Source organism: Metarhizium robertsii (assembly GCF_000187425.2).
Source record: "Metarhizium robertsii ARSEF 23 chromosome Unknown MAA_Scf_2, whole genome shotgun sequence".
In the NCBI taxonomy this organism is placed as follows: Eukaryota; Fungi; Ascomycota; class Sordariomycetes; order Hypocreales; family Clavicipitaceae; genus Metarhizium; species Metarhizium robertsii.
The window spans coordinates 1,165,208-1,189,371 of record NW_011942160.1 but is presented as its reverse complement, the minus strand read 5'-3'; the positions used below and the strand labels follow the sequence as shown (position 1 = coordinate 1,189,371).

Below are 24,164 nucleotides of genomic sequence, written 5' to 3'. Positions count from 1 at the left end.
TCTCACCCAGAAAGACCCGGATCGAGGACGGTAGGACACACTCACAAATTCCTAATCGCACATCGGCACACAAATCGCCACCATGCCCAAGTCAAAACGAGCCAAAGTCTTCCACCTGACCCAAGTCACCAAGAAGACCCGCGAGCAAAAGGACAAGCTGTTCCAGAACATTCGCGATGCCGTGCCCGAGTACCAGCACTGCTTCGTATTCAGCGTCGACAACATGCGCAATAGCTACCTGAAAAACGTGCGCCACGAGTTGAACGACAGCAGGTAATTTGTCGCCCCCCTCTTCCAAATTCACCAATTCCTCCCGCTGACACACGCCAGACTCTTCTTCGGCAAGACCAAACTCATGGCCAAGGCCCTCGGCCAGTCTCCCTCTGAAGCCGTCGCCCCCGGCATCGAAGACCTAACCCAGTACCTCAGCGGCACCGTCGGCCTGCTCCTGACCAACCGCCCCGCCGAGTCCATCCTCGAGTACTTCAACAACTTCGCACCCGTGGACTTTGCCCGCGCGGGCGTCGCCTCTCCGCGAGACTTCACCATCCCCGCAGGCGTCGTGTACGCCACGGCGGGAGAAGTCCCCGTCGAGCACGACGTGCCCCTCGAGCACACCATCGAGCCGGAGCTGCGCAAGCTCAACGTGCCGACGCGCATGGTCAAGGGCAGAGTGGTGCTGGGCGATGAGAGCGGCCAAGGCGAGGGCTACGTGGTCTGCAAAGAGGGGGATGTGCTGGACTCGAGACAAACGAGGCTTCTGAAGTTGTTTGGGGTGTGCGTCTCCGAGTTCAAGGTCAAGATTCTGGCGTACGTCCCCACCGGTACCGTTGTAGTTGTAAATGGAATGATAACACTGTTGCTGACTTTTCTTCTTCCTTCGCCTAGGTACTGGAGCTCGGCGAGCGGAGACGTCACGGAAGTTGATCCGTCAGCCATGGAGGGTGTGGGCGAAAATTAACGACGACGAGGGAACATAAAAAGAAACTACGGACGAGTTACCTTGAGATGAAGATCATTGACATTTGAAAGTCTGCAGTCACGACTGATACCGGGTGGATTATTCAACGGATCTGGCGTTTAATGGGTTTTTTGCTTGGTTAAGATGGGGTTCATATGCATTTAGAGACCCTGGTGACTCCCAATAAAAACAGTACTACATGACAAGTATCCTCACAAGCGCACCGTTTTCTCTCCCTGTACAAGAGCTTGGCTTCTTTTTTTGTGCGACATGTCAGTAGGCAAGTATATCCTCCTAAGACCCGCGCCAGAGACGGTTTAATGCGAAAAGAAAAAAGTCCCCTTCACAAATTTCGGTCAGTAGTCAGATGCGCCTTACCTCTGACCTTACCTAGTTGTAATGATAGCAATAATACCAGTAGCCTCTCCATGCTACACGCTAATTTTTGTTTCTAACCTACCAGTACAAACAGAAATACAAAGTAAGAAGTTTACCTTTCCATCAATATTCCATTACCTTGTGCTTCCTCTGGAGTTGGGCATGTCGGCTTCGGCAACATACTTAAGTACACGGGGTGTGGTTCCTGCGCTTGCAAAGAATGCGTCTCACGACTGCTAGAAGAGTTATGGGAGTACAGGTCATGGCACAGACCGTCGCATACCTCAAGAACTTCGAGTGATACCCACCATATGGAGGAGGAGATGCCTAATAGCGTCGCAGTTTTCGCGGATCTTCGTAACCACCTCCCTCGTATCCTCGTTTCCGATTATCATCGTCGCGCGGCGGCCTGTCGTAGTCCCGACCTCCTCGGTCCCTGTCCCTGTCCCTGTCGCGGTCGCGGTCGCGGTCGCCCCGATCACGATCACGGTCACGGTCACGGTCTCTATCTCTGTCCCGAAACCCACCCTCTCTGCGCCCAATAGGCTCCATATTGCCGCCAGTGCGACGGCCGCCGTCACGGTAACCACCGCCAGGTCTATCGTCAAAGGATCGTCCACCCCTGGAATCATACCCGCCGCCAAAGCCACGGTCACCATTTCTGCGGTCGCCTCCGGGGCCGGAAGGAGCTCCGCTTGGCGCACTGAAGCCATTCCTATCTCCACGAGGCCCATCGCCTCTGAATCCTCCACCACGGCCACCGAACCCGCCACGGAAGCCGCCTCGGCCGCGTCCTCCTTCGAATCCTTTAAAGCCCCCACGAAAACCACCGCCGAAGCCGCCGGCAGGGCCACCTCCAGGACGAGCAGGGGTCGACTTGGTGTAACCACGTCCACCGAGGCCGCCGCCCAATCTACGGGGCTTCCATCCCTTGACGGTTCGGCCTCTTTCGACATCTACTTTAATGCGTCTGTCTTTGATGCGAATGCCATCACAGGAGTCCAGGGCAGCTACATTGTACATGCGCCACCAAGGCGCAGGTGTTAGCAACTCTTACCAGAATAAACACCGATTGTTGCAACCAGGTCTGAGGGACGAAAGAGAACAGGAGGAGAAGGGACTGAGACCAGGCAAGCTTGAGGGCCATTTTATGTGTGTCTCGATGTGTCTTCACAGAGAGTAGGCAAGCTTGAGGGCCGCATCTCCAAGATATACATCCAGGGAAGGTCGTGTTTTTTTTTTGAAAGGCCATCAACGGGGTATACACGGGAAATAGTTACCTCTCATGTCCTTTTCTCTTTCAAACACTACGAAAGCATATCCACGGTGAGCCTTTTTCTTCTTGTTGGGCTTTTCATGCGCGTGGGTATCAGTGATGATGCGGATCTACGTTTCAATTAGCATCCTCTTTGTGTTTTGCAACAGATTGTGGCTGACGAACGCGCTCAATTGGACCGAACCGACCAAACTCCCTCTCCAAGTCTCGTTCGTCGGCGTCGTAGCTGAGCCGCGCAACGATCAGAGTCTTGAATGCATCGCCTCGAATATTCGGGTCTTCGTTTGGGGCGTCTGCTTTCAATGTTAGCACCGAGTATTATCAATGCAAGGAACATGACACGAATCACGAACAGTTCTTCGGCCCTTCGGTGAGTAACTTCTCGACAGCTTCCTTCTTCTCGTGCTTCTTTCTGTCCTTGGCCTCGAGCCAACTCTCCGTGGGGTTGTACACATCCGTCTCCTTGTACTTCTGAAGCTCAGGCAATAACGCAGCAACGCCATTAATCGGCGCGGTCTTGCGCTTTTCAGGGGCATAATCTGGCGGCTCTACCCATCGCAAAGGTGGTCGTGGCGCGAACAAAGCCAACAGATTCGGCGGGAGCTTGTCAGTCATGATGCCGGGCTCAGGCGGTACAACTCGCGTAAAAATCCAAAAGCACAATTGACAGCCGAAATGCGACGGTCACCCAGCCCGTAGTTGGGGGTAATTGCTGCCGGGAGCGTTGCAAAATCTGATGACCACAAGTGGCTGCTATGAATGCGATGCGAAAGCTCTTGGAAATTGTGAGGCCCAGTCTGGGGGGAGGATGCCTCGCGGCAGAGTTTTGCCGGTGCTGGCCCGGATCACGCTAAGCCCACTTTGGCGACCCCCAGCGTGAGCATTGAATTTTTGAGTGAGTCTCGAGTACCTTCCCTTTGGCACGCCAAACGGACCATGAGGATATTGCCTGTGGCCACAGCAAGATGACAGTAAAGGCATTGCGCGCCGTTGCGAGCGGAAAGGTATGACAAATATGCTTTGCCTCGAATCAAATGGCCTTTTCAATCGATTCTGACGGATAGCAGAATGGCGTCGGGTCATTCATTCTTCAATGCAAGAAGATGGACTTTCATTATTGCGATTGGGCTGGAAGCTCAAAGGGCATGAAGTAGGTTTTCCCGATGGATTCGATCATAGAGTGAATCAAACGTGCTTACGACATCTGTGCAGTGGTTTCATTAAGTCCCTCCTCCCTAAATTTGCAGCTGCAAACCCCCAAGTCGAATTCGCCGTCTCCCCTCGACCCGGTAAACACCCCGTCATCATCGGACACTACATCAATGGGCGCACAAAACCTATTTGCGTACGAAACCTATCGCCGTACGAGATTTTACAGAAAGTAGAGCTGCTACGAGATGCAAGCGGCGAGAAGCTGAAGAGAACGAACAAGGCTGTCACGAGTACCAGCCCCAGTGTCAGAGGAATTTGGTCACCATACCACGGAAAGGGAATGGTTGTGTGAGGCTTCATGAGTTTTAGAGGATTCAAGAAAGAAAGGCAACTGGAAAGGAAACTTTCTATGTATTTATTACTTGTATTAAAGATGGGCAAACGTCGTGTTTTCAGCATAGAGCGGCTTGGATACTTTGGGCTTTGAACGGTTGGTCAAGTTTGATCACAAGAAAGGAAAATTGACAAAAAACTACGATACGTCTGTACAGTCTACATTTACCGTCATCACTGTATCATCAAGAAATGAAATGTAGGAACGTCTACAAAGTGCCTTATTCAGACTATAATTTTGTGAGGGGCGGTGCGAGACCCTCGGCTAGAGTTTTGTTGCTTTGCGCACGCTTCACTGCCTCTTGCAGTTGATAATGTCGATGACTATGAGATGGGTTAGAATAATGTCGAAGTGAAAGATCAAGACAGGGTGCCAAAACGTACAAGCAGGTTTGAGTGAAGCACCACCAACCAAGAAACCATCAATATCAGGCTGCTTGCCTAGCTCGGCGCAGTTCTTCTCATTGACGCTACCGCCGTAGAGAATGCGAGTCTCCTCAGCCACCTTGTCACTGACATTCTTGAGCCAGTCACGAATGGCCTTGTGCACTTCCTGAGCCTGCTCAGTGGTAGCAACCTTGCCAGTACCAATAGCCCAAATAGGCTCGTAGGCAATGACAATCTTGGACCAGTCGTTGATCTGAGCCTTGAGAGCCTCGAGCTGCTTGCTCACAACCTCAATGGTCTTGCCAGCTTCACGCTCCTCGAGGCTCTCACCGCAGCACCAGATGACGCCGACGCCGTTCTCGGTGGCGTACTTGGTCTTGGAAGCGACCACCTCGTCAGACTCCTTGAGGATGGTGCGGCGTTCAGAATGGCCCAGGATGACCCAGTTGATCTTGCTGTCCTTGAGCTGGGAGACAGATATTTCGCCGGTGAAGGCACCGCAGGGCTTGTCGAAGACGTTTTGAGCGGCAACCTCGATGCCGGAGCGGATGCTGTCACGGACGAGCTGGAGATATAGGGCAGGAGGAGAAACAACGACCTCTGTTTGCTAGTTAGCATGGAATACCCCGTTGTTTCGGGGGTGGATGGCTTGCCCAGATTACGTACCGACTTCAGCATCGAGAGTGGCCTCGTTCAGGTTCTTGACAATCTCCTTGATGGACGAGACAGTCCCGTTCCTGGCACATGACTGTCAGCAATTGCTTCTTGCTGTTCTGTTCCAGCGGCCGAATTATCCCATAGTTGACCTGCGGTGTTTTGCGAGCTCCCAACGCATGTAGACGCGGGGCATGGAGGGGCAATGCCGCATCGGCTGTTTGACACGGACTCACATCTTGAAGTTGCCGCCGACAAAGAACTTGCGAGCCATTTTGAATTGGTGTGGAGGAAATGCTGAAGGGGGGCTGGTACGAGAGGAATCAAGGGCTCAAGAAGCAATTGTGTACAAAAGTATGGTCTAGGATTGAGTTACGTTTGGGAGTACGGAGTCCCAACGGTCCAGAAAAGTTGCGCACATGCAGCCCACCTCGCACCTTGAGCGCTAAAATCATGTGTGGTGCCCGCCCAAAGGCCAAGGTCAGGACTCAGGAGGGGCAGCAATCGTCAATGATCTTTCCTCAACATTGAACCTCCGTTCTCCTGCACCCCTACTCGAACCGTTTACTCGAAATGGGCCAGCCGTCGTCATCCAATTACATTTCGAACGCGTATATTGACAGTCTTGTGTATAGCCAGGCACTACGGAGTACATAAGCTCAAAACATTCTGCAAGCGAAAACCACCACCAATTCAATTAATTATCACTCATCAGTGTCATCACCAACATCACGCACTTTCACCCCTCGTCACCAACTACGACCGGCCATATGGAGGAAACTTGTCGTATGAACCATCACACGCTTCGGTTCTAAAGTAGCCACCGTTCTGGCCAGTCAATTCTGTGCCATTTGGGGCCATGATCCTGACCGACATGGCTGTGTTTCCGCCCTTGTCACCCCATGCAACTCTAATGGGGTAATACGTTCCCTGCTCCAGGTGCCTTGTCGTACGTGTCTCGTCACCGGGAGGCGGAATATAGGTCCTCTCAATATCTGCGTTTGCACGAGTCCAACCACGGAAAGCGTTTTCGCCTAGCCAGACCAGAACAATATCGTCTGCTTGCCCAAAGATGAATGTGTAGTTGCCTGTCTCTGGGGCGAGGAGAAATCCCTGATGTATCACAGAAGCAAGGTTGATGTCTATGGTCTGCCCGTAGAGTTCCTCTGGGTTGTCAATGAGCAGCGTGTTTGTTCGACCGCCGTGCTCTGGCCTTTGAGATTTGAATACGGTCGGGTCATACTCTGTAAAAGGGGGTGATTTGACGCTGTTCCAGGATAAAGGACCGCGCCACTCTGCCCAGTCAAAGCCGGGTTGTCCGCAAGTAGGCGGTTTTGGCATGCAGTGGTCGTTGCTGCAGATCATGTCCTTGTGGCATTCTGAATCAGCACGGCATTGCCGACAGTCGCCGTCTCTGCAAACTAGGCCCGACCTGCAATCCGAATTCTTGGTACATTTTGGCGGTAGAGCGACGTGTGCAAGACATTTGCCGTCGGTACACTGAAGATGTGGTCGAAAATCACAGTCTCTGTTTGATTTGCAAGGTGTACACTTGTTGTATTTGCAAATTTGACCATTACACTCACGATGATTGTGACAGACCTTTGGATTGCATGCGTAGTCTTTGCAGACTTCATTTATATCGCAATCGTCGTCTTTGGAACACCTGCACTTGTCCTTGCACTGCTTCTTGACCGTGCTTCGGGCATCTTTGGCGCATTTTCCAAGGCTTTCGATATACTGGACCGTGTGAGTGATGTAGTTATATGGTGGAAGTATAACTGCCTTGCGTATACCTTTCTGAAGTTTTTGCAAAGGCGACCTTTGAGATCACTCGCGGCGATCTCGCTCTCACAATACTCATCACACAGTTTCTCACGAAGTGTTAGCCAGGTACTAAGTTGATGCATCGTGATGTACCATACCTCAATGCTTGCAGGGAATTCTGTTATGTCGCAAGCTGTTCGAAGCGACTTACAAATATCTCCCAGCAAGGGCGATTTGTGCTGCGGCAGTAGGGATTCTGGATTGAAATCCTGGGCCAGGATAACGCGAAGTGCCGAGACGACGAGATAAGCAGTTGAAAGCAAGCGTCGATGCATTTTATGAATAATCATTTGACCTTTCTCTCTCTTCTTTTGGGGTCGATTGTCAAGGGAAGATGGCTTGAATTGAGGGCAAGTCAAATGGCTAGGAACTCAACTGGTTTTAAACATCGATATCTATGCACCTGTCTATTATCTTGTAGTACCAAATGTTACGGAAGCGTTCAACTGATCGACAATAATTGCCGAGTTGCGTGTGTCTGATCTCGGGTGATCGCTTGCAGGATCTCGCTAAGTACGACCATGGACACATTACCGAAATAAATATCGTGTTGCGGGAGAAAGGATTGGTCGTGGGCAAGGTGAATCTAGACGGGCCTATTGCTCGATGCCGGCTCGACTGAAGTAATATCAAGTGTCGTCGTAGCACAAAATCTCAGACAGCATTATTCGGGACGTTGCAGCACAAGCCGCATTTTTTGGTGATACATCATGAGCCGTGTCTTGGTCTTCAGGAATCTTATGCCTCGTACTTTTCTCAAAAGTATTATCACGACGTGGAAGATGTCTTTCTTCGGATGGATCCAAACGATATTCATAGCAGAGGTTCGAAGCAAGTTTGACGGCACCGAGCTACTCACATCATCAACATAACAAAACGTTGTCTATCAAGCAAGCATCACAAGCACTCGGCTTTGCCCCGGTGGAAAAATGGAGACGTTGCCGAAGCGAAGTCGTACTCACTTAGAGCTAAAAAGTACTTACTTATGCACAAAGATATTTGAGAACTCGCTTATGCCATTGATTGCTACTGCCCTACTGGACATAAAGAAAGATTTTGTTCCATGGTTCTAGTCTCTATCTATTGTTGGTATTCGCTGGGAATTAATTCTTTTGTCATGCGAGCAGCGAGCTGAAACAACAGTGATTCAGAAGCCGACTGTTTGTTCGCCGGACAAGGGAAACAACAGTTATTTAAGAAATACGCGGAGAGAGAAACTATAACGTGAATAAAGAAAAATCAATAAATAAAAAGATTTTTAAAAAAATCAAAAAAAGAAATGGTGTTAAACCACTCCGACCACGCCAGGAGTCGAACCTGGAATCTCTAGAGAGCTCGGTGGCTCGCTTTAACCGAAATCTAGCGCCTTAGCCATTAGGCCACGCGGCCGATATGAAACTACGTTCTTATTCTAAATTATACAGCTGTAATAAATTACGGTCGCCCTCGTATGAATCGCACGTGTTGCCAGAAGGTGCATTTCCGTGGGATTGTTTAACTATGAAATGAGATGGCCGGAACGAGAACTATGACAAGTTCTGTTTGGCACTTTTGCTGGCTGTCTTCGCAAGGCCTGGTGGAGGTCGAGCCACTTAACACGTCTGACTGCATTCAAGATTTTGTTTCCCTGAGATGTAGAAAATAAGTTTTGGTCGAGACCAGTTCTTTTAATAACCCATAAGGGCTAAAACCTTTCCTCGAGTCTCGAGGGCGACTGAAATATGAGGAGTAATGGTCTGGCTGTGGTGCAGGTGCATTAAAATATAGCCGATAATCTTTTCTAGTTATTTTAATATTTCAAAAAGCATTCAATGTTATTCTTCTTGCTTTTCCAAACAGCTAATCATCCAGTGCGACTAATAATTGCCAGGTCAAAGGGTCCGGTAAATACAAGGTCTGGTGGTAATAGTTCTTGCCAGCTGCCAAGCGTTTATAACTGACAGCTTTTGCTCTGGCAGCTGCCACACACTTGCTAATATAACCAGGTGCCTAGTTTCTGAGGAATCGTCTCTTCCTACAGGATCTTTCTGTTTCCCCTCCTCTCGTTACAATAATTTCCTTGACTGCCTTGCTCTTGATCATTCAAATACAACTCTTCCACTGTCCATAAGCTCTTGGCGTTAGTTCGAGCATCAGCATTAGAAATTAGACGCCCCCTCCATCGAGAAGAACTCGTCCGCTCGTACTTTACCTTGTGAGCTGTTTGGTCCATTGTTTGGAAAGGAGTGTTTTAACTAACTAGATACCTAGGCAGGCAAGCTGTCTGTCATCGAGGATACCATGGAAGTTCCACCAGCGGCGATTTCGCCAGAAAAAACACGTGCACAAGAAGACAATAGCCTTTCAAAGATATGCGAGGAAATGAAAACCTGGCTTTCCGGTTCGCCGGCCGTGAAGTGTGTCGAATCCGCTGATGAACAGACAAAAATGAAGTCGTCGAAACCGGCCACCGCTGTCTCCAGCAAAGCTAGCTCGTCAATCCTGGTCTTGCCCAAAGCGGCCTCTGACGCAAATGCAGAGTCTGAGAGCGTTACAAGCGCAGATATGCGTAAACTTGAAGCAGCTACTATCCTGTCAAATGGCCCTTCAAATCTACCAGCTGAAACTGAGAAAGCGATGAGCCAGCTTGGTACCAGAGGCCCAACAGCTCAGGATGATTGTGGCACACCAGTTGGAGAGCAGCCTGAAGAGATCAAATCCATTGGGTCATCGAAATCAACCCCTCATGCCTCTACTTTGCTTTCAGACACTCCACTTCCTGCACCATTACACATCATTCAGGCTGCCACAGCTGTTGAGCCTGGAGAAGATGTGAAGAGAAGGCTTAGTTGGAGCGTTAGCAACGTTTGTCCTACGGAAGGGGGGCATGAAGATGGTTCGTCTTCGCTCAGCTCCGTTGTCGATCAAGAAGCCGACAGCCATATCGTGCATCTTTCTTCTGTACCCAATGCCCAGGAAAAGATTGCGCATGAATACAACGGCATCCTTCTGTATGACCCAACAGCGGAAGGCTCCAATTGTCTGATAGGAGCCTGGCTCACCAAATTCCGGGGATTGCCTTCTGTAACAGTTCCTTACGAAAATCTTTGTAACGAATCCTTTGTCCAATGCGTTATTGACACGGAGAATGGCGAGTTTCTTCCTCCCATTCCACAACCAGAAACTGTTCGAGACATGGTGGACGGTCCCTGCGAAGGCTATAATGATATCGGCTGGCGACAAGTGAACATGACATCGAATCTTTACATAAGTCAGGAGATCAAGAGTCGAGAAAATGCTGCAAAGACATTGCGCATGACTTTGGAGCAGCTCGACCACAAGCCAGAACCGATAGTCGGAACTGAGGAAGAGCATTGGCCAAAAGCAAAGTGTGTTATCCGGCCAGCTGCACCAGAAGACTTTGCCCAAATTGCAGAAATCATCAATGCTGAAGCAGCAAATACATGCAATGCCCAAATCTTCCAAGACAAACTGGCAATGGCTGATGATGTCTGCAAGATATTCGATGCTTGCGTCGCTAAGAGTAGACCATTCATCGTTGCCATACCTGCCCAAGATGACTTCCTAGACCAGAGCAAGTGGCCAAAGGACTCCGACGAAGTTTACCAGGAATTTGCAAAGTACATGGCTGCAAAGCCAAAACCGGCCGCTCCAGTTGCTGGCTTTGCATTTGTCTCCGACTATCGGATGAACTTGTATGGAGCTCCGTGTCTTTCATCGCGCTATACCGGGCAAGTAAGGCTAGCAGTACACCCTGATCATCAACGCAAACTGTACGGATCTGCACTCATGGATCGGCTTTTGCTCTCAATCTCCCCTTTTCGCAGGAGTGCACTGGATTACGTATGGGAATGCGACGACCCCAAAGATGTTTACCAATTTCCCGTGACGCGCAACAGACGCCAGTACACCCAACTGTACTTTGAGCACTTTTTTTCGCAAGAGGATTTGGCAGCTTATCAACCGGGGGCTGAGTTTCTCGGAAAGTTTGGCTTCCAAGAAATTGGATACTTCAAGAACGCGGCCGTTCGATTTGACGACCAACACCATAACCACTGGCTGAACATGGTGGTATGGCAAACCGATATCACGCCCACTTCAAAAATTGTGGCTAGACCCCAGTTGTCTGGATCAGCAGCAGGTAAAAATCGAAAAGAACATTCACAGAAATGACGAGCAAATACGAGTCGAGAAACCTGTTTCCACTCCACATGCACCCAGTGTCTTGCCTACATGGGTAGACATCCAGGGCGCACGCGTTTGTTTTCAGGTTGAGAGAACTTGCTAATCATGTAGAACGTTGATACTGAAACACGCAAGTCGAAATGCGATATGCTCGGAGGCGGTTGTTGTTGGCTGTAGGTGGATGACAATGAATCAAAAATGGATGAATAAGGAATAAAGGATTTACTACCAAAAGATGTCAAGAGCTAAGAAAAGTAGAAACAAACGTCCAAAGACTGTAGTTAGAGTCTAACTTGGACGTTTATGAAATGGGATAATGACAATTGATTTCCAAGCGCTGATGGCTTATGGTGAAGCGTGTCCGGTTGGAAAAACTGCAGTTGGAACCCGCGGTAAGGGGTCAACGGTGTTGCAGTGGTTGAGTGGCACCAAGGCGCCGCCAGTTAAGTGGTCGGGATCCATGATGCATCACGTGTGGGCGTACATTGAAGGTATCTATTTGATCCAAACTTGACCATTATTCAACACCACTCCCGAATCACTGGGACAGTGCACAATCTTGAGACTGCGGAAATTTTTGCAGTATTTGAAGAAAGACAATATTAAAAGCAGCAGCCCTGCTTGGCGAAGATCCCGCCTCCCAATATGCTGTCTATCCTCCGAAAAGCCCGCCTCAAAGACAAGGAGATGAGAATATTGATGCTGTGCGTGGCTCCTCCCATCGAAGCATAGTTGGCGATTACCAATGTAATTTCGGACTAACGGGCTACCACAGGGGCTTGGACAATGCCGGCAAAACAACGATCGTGAAGAAAATTATGGGGGAAGACATCAACACAGTTAGCCCGACATTAGGCTTTATTATCAAGACGATTGACTACGATGGGTGAGCGCCCCTGAAGCAGTGTCCGTGTATGGACATGTTTGTTAACAATCTACTCGTTAGGTATAAATTAAATATATGTAAGCCAAACGGTGTGACCCCGTGAATACCTGTACTAATGGCGCAGGGGACGTTGGCGGTCAAAAAACTCTTCGGTCATACTGGCGCAATTATTTCGAGAAGACGGATGCGCTGATATGGGTTGTTGATGCGACTGATCGCTTACGAATAGATGATTGCAAAGACGAGTTACATGGACTATTGCTAGAAGAGGTGAGCCGAATACGATGGCACGGGAAGGAGTCATTTCTGCTGACGACAAGACAGCGGCTGTCCGGGGCTAGTTTGCTTATTTTGGCGAATAAGACGGATGTGGAGGGGTGTATGGACGAACAGGAAATTCGAAAGGTAAGTCTTTCCGCGGTGACGGTGAAGATTGAGGGGGAGGCCGGGGATACCGGGCTGATTTGTATGCAGGCACTGCGTTTGGACGAGATTCGGACACATCAGTGGAACATATTGCGATGCAGTGCTATGACAGGGGAGAATCTGCAGGAGGGCCTGGCTTGGGTGGTTGCTGATGCGAAGAAGAGACTGTTTCTCTATTAGTTGAGTGGGAAAGAACAATACATGGTCTCGTGTTGGGCACGGCATAATAGTCGTCGTCGCTGAAGCTCGTCAAGGCAGCACTGATGAAACGATGATGCATAAAGTAAGCTTCAGGAAGATGCTGGGGACTTTTCAGCTGCGGTCTGCAGCGTGATCCAAGATGCGAACCCGATTGACCAACGAGATCTGGGCATCCGAGCCGAAACGGTTCCGGACGGGGGTCTCTTGCGGAATACTATGACGAATGATGATCTAGGAAGCCGGTTTTTGAAGTTCCCACGGATGGATGATGATGTAGGCTCCATCTGGGTGGATGCAACGGGCCGGAGTTGCGCAGTCAACGCGAACGTCTCGCGTGGCGCTGGGGCGAAAGTAAACAAACAACGCCACTATCTCACAACTGTGTTTGTGGGTGGTCTAGATCACGGCCATGATGTTTATGAGATTTTTTTTCCATTTTCCCCTTCTTTTCCCAGTCTTTCAAAAACACCATAAGGCTGAGGATGTGCCATTGCATCAGATGACTGGGTGAGGAGATGTTGCAGTCTGCGGCAGTTGCATTCCATCCAGGCCTGAAAACCGGCCGGCTGCAGGGCCCCTTGCATTGAAGGCCGTGAAAGCAGGCCGTCTAGCGAAAGTGAATTGATTTACGGAGTAAAACATGTAGAATTTGGCTTGGGACAGTGGGCATTTTCTCACGGTGGTGGCCATGGCGCGACATGCCCTCCAAGTTCCAATGCCCCGGAGTAGAAAGCACGGAGCTGAGCATTGAACACATCAAGTCCATTCAATGCTCACACCAGACCACATTTATTGTTGCCTGCACTGTTATTATTGTATTGACGGGTTCTGGAGCAGGCGGGCCAGTTAAGCGGGTGGAGACGGCACATGGCACCAGACTAGCACCAGACTGTCCGGTTCAATGTGACAACACTTCAGAACCCTTCCCGCCGGGCTAGACTTTTTTATTGATGGACGCTGCGGGCTCACCAGTCAGCATAGACTGAGGGTCCGTCCGTGGAATTGACGTGCGAGGCCGGCTCCATTAGGCTCATCCGCCAACCGCGACTGTCTTGCACCCCTCCCTTAGACTTCCATCACAAAGTCAACACTGGACTTCTTCCCTCCAGGGACCCCAACCATCTTTATTTTCTTACGGCCAGGAGGCAGAGTAGCTTCATTTGGCAGAGGGGCCATTGCTGCAAGTATCTGCATCCTCATTCCGAGTCGTCCTCGAGTGTCATGGCCTAAGACGTCATCACCATAACCCGACATTGACAACATCAGCCACCGTCGCGCTACGACGGCGGGAAACGAAGGGGACATGTCCGACGAAGTCTCTCAGTTCCTCGAGCAGGTCGAGCGTCTGCGCGGCCAGCAGATTGAGGACGACGAGGCTCGAGCTCGTGAACGGGAGGAGTTTTTGGCCGCCAAGCGGGAACGTCAGGCACGACGAGAAGGTGAGTCTGCCACTTTCAAATGGTCAAAGGTTCAAAAAAATTAGGAGCACGAGACTTGGGAATGCCAGCGAAGCCCCTGGCCAAATAGTTGCCGGCTGGTGCAGCTGTTGACTTTCCCTTGGCCAGCTGGCAGGTGAATTGGCTGCTGGCTTGGTTCGCGCATGGTCAGGCCGAAACACGACTAGGAACTACTTGAAACTAACATTGGACTATCTACCCCCCCCCGCAGAACGTGCCCGGTCCATCTCCCCTCAGAAATCGTCCCCCATGAATACACCGTCACCGCGCTCCAGTCATCAAAGTGCCCAGGTTTCCGATGCTACCAGGCTCGGCTCGCCCAGTAGGACACTCGACGACCGCGAACCCCCCGCCTCCCCGCCCGCCGGACACGACTCAATGACATCTCCGGGCCTGCCTGCCAAGGACAGTGATGCCTCGGCCGAGTTGGACACGCAACCGACTGAGAGCTCAACACCGCCTGCGAGAACTTCTACGCTGTCGTGGCAAAGACGGCCCGCATCGCGGGGTGGTGCCCGGCCCTTGAGCATGGTGGCGGCCCAAAATGCGACCCAGAGGTCTCTGGCCGGGTCGCAGGAGCCAGCATCTGCCACCGAAGAAACCTTCTCCAAGGATCAGATTGCCAAAGCTCTGGGCTCCAAGGATCCTTCATGGTTCCGACAAACGGCGGATCGCGGCCAGAACTCTGCTGCATACAGACGTAGTCAGGTTGAGGACGAGGACCGATTAGATATGTCCTCGGTTAGGGCACAGCTGCCGGGCATGTCTCTTACAAATCCGGTTTCAAGTTCAAGAAGCTCTCCCTCGCCGCAGCCTAGTCCAGAACCGCCAAGTCACTCAGGACTTGCCTCGCCGGTCACGTTCAACCCCCCGCGGTTCGATACTGCATCTGCTGAGAAACAGCCAACTCAGGAGCCTGCGCCGTTATCTGGACGGGCATCGCCCACCCGGTCGCCATCACCTACCAAGGGCCTTGGTGGTTTTGTCCAGAGTGCAATGATGAAGCGTAGCGATAGTGTCAAGCGATGGAGTGTCACGAGCCCTCCAGGCTTGACACGAGCGGACTCTGTTGCTGCCACGCGGGGAGCTAGATCGTCAGTTCACATGGGCTCCAGGCCTCAGGGCACCGTACGAAGAGACTCTGCGACACCGACCTCAAGCAGACCAACCTCGCAACACGGCGACAAGCCATCTGACCTTGGAGATATCTCCAAATCGTCAAGCCTGATGTCAATAGACACAGGCCGTGGCGAGGAAAAGGATGAGGATGCCGGCATTCCATCCAGTCCATCAAAAACCATGGATCCTAGGCGCTGGAGTCCCACCAAGTCAAGTTGGCTTGAAAATGCGTTGAACCGACCAGAGTCACCAAAGCCATCCCCGACGACTGCCCAACCCACTTGGAGGAATAATGCCAATGCAGAATCAAGTCGACCAAAATCTGTCTCACACAAGCACCAGGTTAGTATTGGAGGTCTCATGAGGCAATCGGCTGTCGGAAATGTAGCTAAATCCAACCCTACTGGTTTGGGAGGCATTTACTCACCGCCGCCAAATGCAAATCGACCTGCATATGGGCAAGGGTCAAAATCCAGCACCGCACAACAATCTGACCCGGATTTATCAAGGCCAGATGAGATGGCTGATAAGGAGGATGTCAAGCCGACAGACAAGGAAACCACCTCCCCAAATGCTACAAAACACACGCCCGTCATGAGCCCGCCGCCTCTCAAACCCAAGCCGCAAACCCCGCCAACGATGGACTTCAGGTCAAACTTGAGGCAACGTCCTGCAGAAAAAGACACACCCAAGTCTGGTGAACCGGAATTCAAGAATGTCTTTGGCAATCTGCGCAAAACCAAAACCCAAAACTACGTTGCTCCTGATGAATTGAAAAACAATATTCTTCGCGGGAAGTCGGCTCTTAACGTAACCGATGGCCCGAAGAAGAGCGAGAGGAAAGACGAGTTCAAAGACGCAATCTTGAAGAAGAGGGCCGACTTTAAGGCTGTTCAGTCTGAGGGCCGAGGGGTCACGAGAGCATCAAGCACTGCTTCTGAAAGGCCATTGCCCGAGGGGCTGGCCAAGAGGGCAGAGCTGAGCAAATCTGTGGCAGCGATGGCCAAGAAGAGCAACGTTCCAGAAACACCAACTCCTACTCCCACCAAAAAGGAGGATTCACCAAAGCCTGCCCCCGCTCCAAAGAGAGTCCCGAGCGGATCGGCATTCTCCCCAAGATCGCCTAATACAGCAATACCCCCTGCAAGGAGCCCAAGTACCGAGAAGTTGAGACGGGTGTCCACAGAACCTGAGGCGGCAAAGACTACGGTTGAACCACAAGCAATGCCCACGCTGCAAAAGGAAATGAGTGCACCTTCCAAGTTGGCGGCTCAGAGTCGAGTTGTCGGCGGCAAGTTGGCGGATCGATTTAACCCAGGCTTGGCAGGTATGCTGGCTAGAGGGCCGCCTCCCATGGCCACCAATGGTGGTAGAAGCTCTGAGGAGACTGGTGACGACAATGGCAAGCCAGGTTTCTGTGATGCTACTGAGCCATCTGCTCCTGGACCTCAACTTACACACATGACCAAAGGCCGAGCTCGTGGTCCAAAGAGAAAGGCCCCGACAGTCGCCGCGGCGTCGACCCTCAGCCAAACTGCACCGCAGCTGCCACCTGCTATAGTTGAGGCTGCCAAAGAGGACGAAGCGCCGGTGCGGGAAGTAGCAATAAATAAACTTGGTACACAACATGTGTCGACCGGCCCAGCTGGACTCGATGAGAAGCCGATAACCCCAGCCATTCAGCAGGAAGTGGACACAAAAACGACCCTTGGTAATACACCATCACTACCCCCGGTAGCCCCGGTAGCCAACACCTCAGAGCCAAGAGAGTCACTGGAGCCAGCAGCTCGACCAGTATCTCGTGGACGGCCGCTGCCTCTCGGACCAAGGGCTTCAACTCCTTCGTCACCAGCAAAGCCAAGCCCGCAACCTGAAGAGGATGCCTCCAGTGCCACGTCACCAAAGAAGCTGGACACGAAGAAAATGTCCCGATTCCTAGACGAAAGCTCTTCCAAAGACGTCCAGAGAGATACAGCTGCGGAACCGGCTTGGTTGCGCCATAAGCGCACTGGATCTCAATCACCAACCAAACTGGCTGAGCCACCGTCACCGACTAAGAGTGACCGGGACTCACTTCCATCAATGCGCGAGGCTTCCCCTCGTTCCCCTCGTTTCGGTGTTCGATCTATCCCAATTTCGAAGCCGTCTTTCGATGAACCAGTAACGCCAGGTGGTGGGCAGAGCAGAAGAGTGAGACCGCTGTCCGGACTTTCCGGCGATGGTTTGAAGTCGCCTGCCGCCATTTCATCTCCAACCCGCTCACCTACCAAGCAGATCAATGAAGTATCTGCCCTGCTGACAGAATTCTTTGGCCCCCCACAGACAAGAGACGCAATCAATGTTGATCCGGCACAAATTCTGATGAACCGTCCCGACACTAGTGATAAGGTCACGAGTCTTGGACTTCAAATGTTCCAAATCCTCGGAGACGGGAAAAAGCTGCCAGTCTCACCCCAGAACGAACGAGTCCTGTTTGAGCAGGAGATGTATGTTTGCGCACATAACTTTATCAATGGATCCGGGAAGAAGGTATTCGAGGTTTACTTCTGGGTTGGTGACGAGGTTCCCGAGTCGTCGGCCGAAGACGCCCAACTCTTTGTACAACGGGAAGCTCGCTCCCTCGGGGGCAAACTTGTTAGGTTTCAGCAGGGCAAAGAAACAGCCGAATTTGTACAAGCTCTTGGTGGTGTGATTATTGTAAGACGCGGCTCGAGCAACAAGTACGACTCGCTAGCGCCCAACATACTGTGCGGCAGACGGTATCTCGGACAAGTTGCTTTTGACGAGGTTGATTTTGCCCCATCCAGCTTATGCACTGGGTTCACGTACCTCATCACCAAAGGGGGAAACTGCTACATGTGGAAGGGCAAGGGAGGCGACGTTGCGGAAGTGAGCTGTGCAAGACTAATTGGCATGGATTTGACCCTTACGGGAGAATTGATCGAGTATGAGGACGGCAACGAACCCAAGTCGTTCTGGGACCTCTTTGGGGACGACAGCTCGAAGCCTCATTCTGCCGACCACTGGCGCCTCAAGCCCAATTACGACAAATACTGCAGCCGACTATTCTGTTCGGATGCAGACTCTCGCCAACAGGTACATCTTGTCTTTCCCTTGCAGTGCTCAGTCTAGATGCTGAATTTCAATACTAACCTGTGGATCCAGATCTTCGAACTGTCTCCATTCAACCAAGTAGACCTCCTTCCCACAAGCATCTACGTCCTCGACGCCTTCTTTGAGATGTACATCATCGTTGGATCCCGTGCAAACGCCCAATACGCATCCTTTCGCAACGCCCTTGACTTTGCACAGGAATACGCGATTTTAGCATCCGGCATGGAAGACCGCCCGTTTGTGCCAGTATCGACGGTCGTGTTGGAAGGGATACCAAGGGATTTGAAGCGGGTGTTCAGAAAGTGGGATGATGGACGGAGTCCGACGGTCACGAATGCCAGTGTCGGTCTGAAGAGGGGGAGAAGTTTGCGGATTGTTACACTTACGCAGGCGTTGCAGGCTTTGAGGGAGTGATTTGCTTCTGATGCGCTCACGAATAGCGACTTTTGGCATGGCGGTGTTTGCATCTTTATGTATACGGCACGGGGAGTCGGGGTTCACATATATGTATGTACATGAATTGTTCAGTAACTGCCCTCTTGTCGTGGCACGATTCGTGGTTTACAGGCATGCCAACAATACAATTGTTCAAAGTACATGCTTTTTTTTCGTTTTTCCTTTTTTTTTTTTTTATACCGCAAGTTGTTGTGTTTGATGCAAACATGGTCCGGACGGGTCAAAATGTGATGGAGCTTTTTGGCAGAATTTGCGCGTCGTCATGAAGAGAATGAGTCGGAGGGTCAGTGGTTAAGCATATAATTCGTTTGTACAGGCAGTACAAACAATCTATCTATGAAGGGGTATCAATCAATCATGTTTGACCTTTCCTGTATCAGTCTATTCAGAGAATAGCAACGCATCCCATCTTATTCGCGTTCTTGATGTTATTTATTTATTGGCATAGTACCTTTTTTTTTTTTTTTTGGTTTCGCTCATCTCATCCTGATATATATGTTCATCTAGGCTAGGTAGGGGGATTCTGTGGGTTGGCATGAGCCATGTACACGCTCCAGCTGGGGCAGGAGGGATATATAATGTGGGGGGGAGGAGAAAGCCACGCAGGTTCGAATTACTTGGAGTTGACGTGCACGGCGGAGCTCGCGGCCGACGAATTCTCGACGGAGGCAGGGACGGCAACGGGCCGGCCTTGGGCCTTTGCAGTCAGGGCCAAGAGCTCGGTGAGCATGAGCTCGCGCGTGGTGCGGGTGAGTTCGTCGACATCGGCGGAGGTGAGGCCCTTGGTGGGGATCGGATTCAAAACTGCAAACGACTGTCTGTCAGCAAGGGCATACAAGTGCTTCCTCCTTCTTTGTCTGTAGGGGCGAGATGAAAGTGCGTACCTTTGATGGGGACGGTTCCGGCGCGGAACACCATGCTCTTGATGTGGAGGACGTGGCTGTAGTTTGCGACGACGACGGGCACAATGGGCACGCCGGCCTGCACGGCGAGGTGGAAGGCGCCCTTTTTGAAGGGCAGCAGCACGGGGTCCTTGGCGTAGCTGCGCGTGCCCTCGGGGAACATGTAGACGCTCTGCTGCCGGGACTGGATCTCCTTGGCGGCGCCGGCCATGGCCTCCCGGGCGTCCTTGGAGTTCTTGCGGTCGATGAAGATGGAGCCGCTGAGGCGCATGAACCAGCCGAGGAAGGGGACGTGCTTGAGGTCCGACTTGGCGGTGACGCTGCACCACTTGGGGAACATGGCGCCGAGCATGAGGACGTCGAGCTCGGTCTGGTGGTTGCCGATGAAGACGGCGGGCCGGGTGGTGGCGAGGATCTTGTCCGGGTCCTCGACCTGGAAGACGATGCCCGTGGTCAGGCGCATGACGTAGTGGAAGGCGCGGGCGGTTGCCCATTGCGAGATGCCCTGCTTGCCGATGAGGGTGAAGAAGACGGAGGCGAGGACGCCGAAGACGGCGCAGATGAGGAGCGAGATGTAGGCGGCGAGGGCGCGGGCCACGAAGCCGGCCTTGGGGACGGCGAGGGACGCCATGTAGAAGAAGAGGGTGACGGCGACGTAGCCCACGAGGAAGTTGACGAGGTAGCCGACCAGGGCAGACATGTTGGCCGCGAGGAGGACAAGGTGGTGTTTGAACGGCGGGAGGCAAAGGTGGTGGCGGTGGATGAGGGGCGTCTTCCCAAGGAGATGGGGGAAGGGAAAGGAATGCGTAGAAAAGAAGAAAGAAAAAAGAGGACACCAATTTACTGCCGGCTATCCATACTCGGGCAATGCTCTCTGCTGACTAGGCCTCCAAGATGGGTTGTCGAGGCGGTTCGAGGGGATCTCGGAGGAGGGCGTTGAGAAAGTGATGAGACTGCAGATGCGAGGTGGGATGGTGGTTGAGATTGGACGAGACAATGAGACACCAGACGGGTTGACGGGCTAGGCCAGACAACGGGGGTCGGTCGGTCCCCTGGCTTGCCTCGGGCTGCGGCACGGAGCCACCGATGGAGTGACATGGAGGTACCATGTGGTCGCTAGGCTCGTCGTTAGTTCCTGACCGGCGCCGTCTTCTTCAACGGTGGGGGTTGCAGCTGGCGGGAAGTGTTTGGATGGATTAGTTAATCTTTGAATTGACTTTGCAGAGTCATTGAGCCAATTGCCCGTCATTTGCACATGTCTGGTGCTCGAGTAGGTACATACGACGAGCCGGAGTAGCCATGTACCTGGTACAAAGCACTTGGACGCAGCACTGGGCACTGACATAAAATCCCTTTGACTGCGCGCAGGTCCATTTTTCGTACCGAGCAAGGGTTCTGGCCAATAAAAAAGATTATATTAAAAGGTATAAAGCCCCTTTAAGAAACACTATAATAATAAAAGTACCAGCGATTTTTGAGTTTATAAGGAGCTACATCAGGCCTAGTAACTGACCTCGTTGCCAAAGAGGTGACTGCTACTCAGGTATCGTAAAAAATGGGTCCGCTACATCAATTGGACCTGCGCGCAGTCAAAGGGATATGCAACCAAGTAATACCTTCAATGTTTGGTGTATGTAACTTCGTACTTACTTTACGTACTCGTCCACGCCGTCACCGATGCAGAATGCCGCCGCACACATGCAATCCTGCAATCCTGGGCGTGCCGTGCCGATGCAGAGCTCAACCCGACATCACTCATTGGATTGATCGGGCATCGATCGATTAACTACTTAAGTACTTAAGTACTTATAAGTAAACAATGACTTTGTCTGACGGGGCGGCTGGCCCGTGTGCGTGCATGGTCCATGGAGTGGTGCCGGTGCTAGTAGTAGTACTACTACTAATAGCAGTCACTACTTAAGTACCTGGGCACGTACCCAAGAGTTATGAAGCGCTATGCCACTTTGGTGCCGCCTCAGACGCAGCCACTCACGCAAATATACCCGCCGCTGCTCCAGCCCAGTTGACTACACACCATCATCACCAAACGACCACCGTCCGCTTCAATTTCCATGCGCAACCTTGACCGCCATCGCCAATCCTCCTTCTGGCCACCCGGACTTCTGCCTGCGTCATTTAGTAACGTGCTTCTTCTTCGGCTAACCTCCACCCGCCTCGCATTTCATCCGCCGACGTCGCAACTCTCCCCAACGCCATCCCTCCAACGTTCCCGACACAACTGCCTAGCCACCCAATCTGCCAAGCTTCCAGCGACCTTGGAACGGAACATGCTCCTCTGAGCCTCACACGAGAGCCTCCACAATGGCAATGGCGCCATCACGCAGGAATCAACGACACCGCCAATCCTCTCTCTCTCTCTCCATCGCCCCCAATTCCGCCGTGCCCGAGCAACTTCCGCCCGTATCCGCCCTGTTTCTTATCGATTTCGACGTCAAAGCCGGCTACACCATTACCTGGAAGCGCGCCGTGCCTCATGTCGAACTGGACGGCCAGGTCGAGTACAAGTCGCTGCCGTCGGGCTTGCACACCGTTCGCCATGACTTGATTTACTTTGTCGACGGCGCCCACGCCGGCCTCAGTGCCTTTGTAAATGAGCCATGTGAGGAGGAGGAAGCTAGGAATGCCAGGATGATTGCCGTAGGGGTCCTCGTACCATTGAGCTATGGGCGACTGGGGAGAGCTTGGAGGCATGCCGAGAATTTGAAGGAGTTGGCGGCGTAAGTTTGCATCCCACTGCTTCTTACAAGAACCAAAACCACTGCTAACAGACCATCTCAGCATCTTGGCCAAAGATCGCAGTCAGACTAGTGTTTTAGAAAAGTATTGGAATTCTCACAAGGCCAGCGAGAACGAGGGACAGCCAAACGACTTGGGGCCAGGCAACCTGCCCGATTCACCAACTCAAGAGCGAAGAACACACAAGCGCAAGGGTTCGGCATCGGACGGGACCTCCTTAGCACAGGCTGAGCACAGGCTGAGTCCATTTCACCCTGCCTGGAGCTTAGTCAGTCTTTTGGACAAGTTTGGTCCTCTTATATTCCCTATCCATAGAGCAGCACTGCTACGGAAGCGGATTCTCATCTCTTGTCACGCTCCTGTTCATGAAATTTGTGACTTTGGTAAGGTCCTGACACTCCGATACCAATATGCTAAAACCCCTCTCACCAAAGAAACACATACACTAACTCATCTCAGTATACGACATTTCAATTCTTTCTAATATACCCTTCTCCGTTGCCGATAGACTCCCTCCCTCATCACCCACGCCACGCCTACGGCCCCTATTCACCATTGGCGTGCACGACATTCCCTTTCTCATGGAAGACTTTGAGGCTTCCAAGCGCCGCCAAGACGGCACCGCTGACTCCGGAGGAGAGGCTGGTTCCGGCTGGATCGCCTGCACCACAGACAGCATTCTAGCCATGAAAGACACCCTCTGGGACATGCTCATCACCATGCCCCCGGAGCACTCCACCAACGCCGTGGACAAAGTCTGGCCAACAGTAGAATACCCCCGTGGCACACCTGTCAAAGCTACCCAACGCGACCTCCGGCGCTTCAACGCCCTTCGCAGCGGCCTCATCCGCCTCGCCTCCTCCCCTCAACAGCAAGAGCCAGACTCCCCGCCCTTTAACTCCTCTGCCGTTCGCCTCTCCACCAGCCACTCCCACCGGCTCGTCAAGGACGAGGAGGACCCTCACATTGACGAGCTCATCGAGCCTCTATCGTGGGCTGCACTAGCCTACAACGGCTACATGTGGTGGGCATCCGCCGGCGAGCAGCTACGCTCCGAAGAACATGAAGAGTCCTCCCGGGACGCCGCTCTCCTTGCGGACCTCGCACCCGCACCGGCGTCCTCCCCCCGCCCCCTGTCCGAATCACTCGCCTCCCTCACCAGCCGCCGGGCATCCAACCCCGACGAAGCACGCACCGAACTCGCCATCATCGCCTACTTCCACCGTCTTACTACCCAAATGCTCTCCATAATAGTCGACCTCGTCGAGTCCGCCGACGAGGCGTATCCCTCTCCGTACAGAGACGAACAAGGCGTCGACCTAGACGACCAGGAAAGCGACGAGGCTGAGGTCTTGTTGAATAGCGGCGGTCTAGGTCTAGATGCGAATGTCATCACTGTAGATAGCCACTGTATTGAGAACATGGGTCTAGACGTGTGGAGTGCGTCCGACGCAGCGTTTGTACAAGACTTGGTCGACGCGTATTTCGGCAGGGCCGCGAGAATCGAAGGCAAGGGCGTCGAGGTCTGCGGCGTGAGGGTTTGTTAATTAAAGACGCTGCAAAGCGCTATGCTGTTTTACTTTTTTTCTTGTTTGTTTAGTTGGGTGGGATGTGAGCCCCTGGTGGGTTGTGC

At 52.1% G+C, this 24,164-nt stretch overlaps 10 protein-coding genes across 10 annotated transcripts; 6 read left to right on the top strand and 4 right to left on the bottom strand.

Moving 5' to 3' along the window:
* Nucleotides 1-82: 82 nt before the first annotated feature.
* MAA_06048 (ribosomal protein L10) lies at nt 83-961 on the top strand (the record flags this gene model as incomplete). The annotated part of the gene is made up of 2 exons (XM_007824046.1): nt 83-273; nt 331-961. The coding sequence occupies 2 exons, from the start codon at nt 83-85 to the stop codon at nt 959-961; spliced, it is 822 nt and encodes a 273-aa protein (XP_007822237.1).
* Nucleotides 962-1,666: 705 nt separating this feature from the next.
* MAA_06049 (RNA recognition motif domain protein) lies at nt 1,667-3,230 on the bottom strand (the record flags this gene model as incomplete). The annotated part of the gene is made up of 4 exons (XM_007824047.1): nt 1,667-2,349; nt 2,620-2,725; nt 2,781-2,908; nt 2,969-3,230. 4 exons carry the CDS (start codon nt 3,228-3,230, stop codon nt 1,667-1,669), a joined length of 1,179 nt encoding a protein of 392 aa, XP_007822238.1.
* Nucleotides 3,231-3,580: 350 nt separating this feature from the next.
* On the top strand, nt 3,581-4,119 carry MAA_06050 (Thioredoxin-like fold protein; the record flags this gene model as incomplete). The annotated part of the gene is made up of 3 exons (XM_007824048.1): nt 3,581-3,619; nt 3,683-3,765; nt 3,828-4,119. The coding sequence occupies 3 exons, from the start codon at nt 3,581-3,583 to the stop codon at nt 4,117-4,119; spliced, it is 414 nt and encodes a 137-aa protein (XP_007822239.1).
* A 333-nt stretch (nt 4,120-4,452) lies between these two features.
* MAA_06051 (Triosephosphate isomerase, active site protein) lies at nt 4,453-5,475 on the bottom strand (the record flags this gene model as incomplete). The annotated part of the gene is made up of 4 exons (XM_007824049.1): nt 4,453-4,484; nt 4,545-5,147; nt 5,214-5,284; nt 5,438-5,475. The coding sequence occupies 4 exons, from the start codon at nt 5,473-5,475 to the stop codon at nt 4,453-4,455; spliced, it is 744 nt and encodes a 247-aa protein (XP_007822240.1).
* Nucleotides 5,476-5,957: 482 nt separating this feature from the next.
* Nucleotides 5,958-7,303, bottom strand: MAA_06052 (GLEYA adhesin domain protein; the record flags this gene model as incomplete). The annotated part of the gene is made up of 3 exons (XM_007824050.2): nt 5,958-6,701; nt 6,804-6,941; nt 6,998-7,303. 3 exons carry the CDS (start codon nt 7,301-7,303, stop codon nt 5,958-5,960), a joined length of 1,188 nt encoding a protein of 395 aa, XP_007822241.2.
* A 2,005-nt stretch (nt 7,304-9,308) lies between these two features.
* MAA_06053 (Acyl-CoA N-acyltransferase) lies at nt 9,309-11,201 on the top strand (the record flags this gene model as incomplete). Its single annotated transcript, XM_007824051.2, has 1 exon — nt 9,309-11,201. One exon carries the CDS (start codon nt 9,309-9,311, stop codon nt 11,199-11,201), a length of 1,893 nt encoding a protein of 630 aa, XP_007822242.2.
* Nucleotides 11,202-11,858: 657 nt separating this feature from the next.
* Nucleotides 11,859-12,705, top strand: MAA_06054 (Small GTPase superfamily, ARF type; the record flags this gene model as incomplete). The annotated part of the gene is made up of 6 exons (XM_007824052.1): nt 11,859-11,917; nt 11,989-12,099; nt 12,160-12,176; nt 12,224-12,369; nt 12,424-12,504; nt 12,574-12,705. The coding sequence occupies 6 exons, from the start codon at nt 11,859-11,861 to the stop codon at nt 12,703-12,705; spliced, it is 546 nt and encodes a 181-aa protein (XP_007822243.1).
* A 1,324-nt stretch (nt 12,706-14,029) lies between these two features.
* MAA_06055 (advillin) lies at nt 14,030-18,830 on the top strand (the record flags this gene model as incomplete). Its single annotated transcript, XM_007824053.1, has 3 exons — nt 14,030-14,165; nt 14,395-18,398; nt 18,468-18,830. The coding sequence occupies 3 exons, from the start codon at nt 14,030-14,032 to the stop codon at nt 18,828-18,830; spliced, it is 4,503 nt and encodes a 1,500-aa protein (XP_007822244.1).
* Nucleotides 18,831-19,485: 655 nt separating this feature from the next.
* On the bottom strand, nt 19,486-20,474 carry MAA_06056 (acyltransferase; the record flags this gene model as incomplete). The annotated part of the gene is made up of 2 exons (XM_007824054.1): nt 19,486-19,676; nt 19,757-20,474. 2 exons carry the CDS (start codon nt 20,472-20,474, stop codon nt 19,486-19,488), a joined length of 909 nt encoding a protein of 302 aa, XP_007822245.1.
* Nucleotides 20,475-22,096: 1,622 nt separating this feature from the next.
* Nucleotides 22,097-24,078, top strand: MAA_06057 (uncharacterized protein; the record flags this gene model as incomplete). Its single annotated transcript, XM_007824055.1, has 3 exons — nt 22,097-22,512; nt 22,574-22,914; nt 22,991-24,078. 3 exons carry the CDS (start codon nt 22,097-22,099, stop codon nt 24,076-24,078), a joined length of 1,845 nt encoding a protein of 614 aa, XP_007822246.1.
* Between the last annotated feature and the right edge of the window lie 86 nt (nt 24,079-24,164).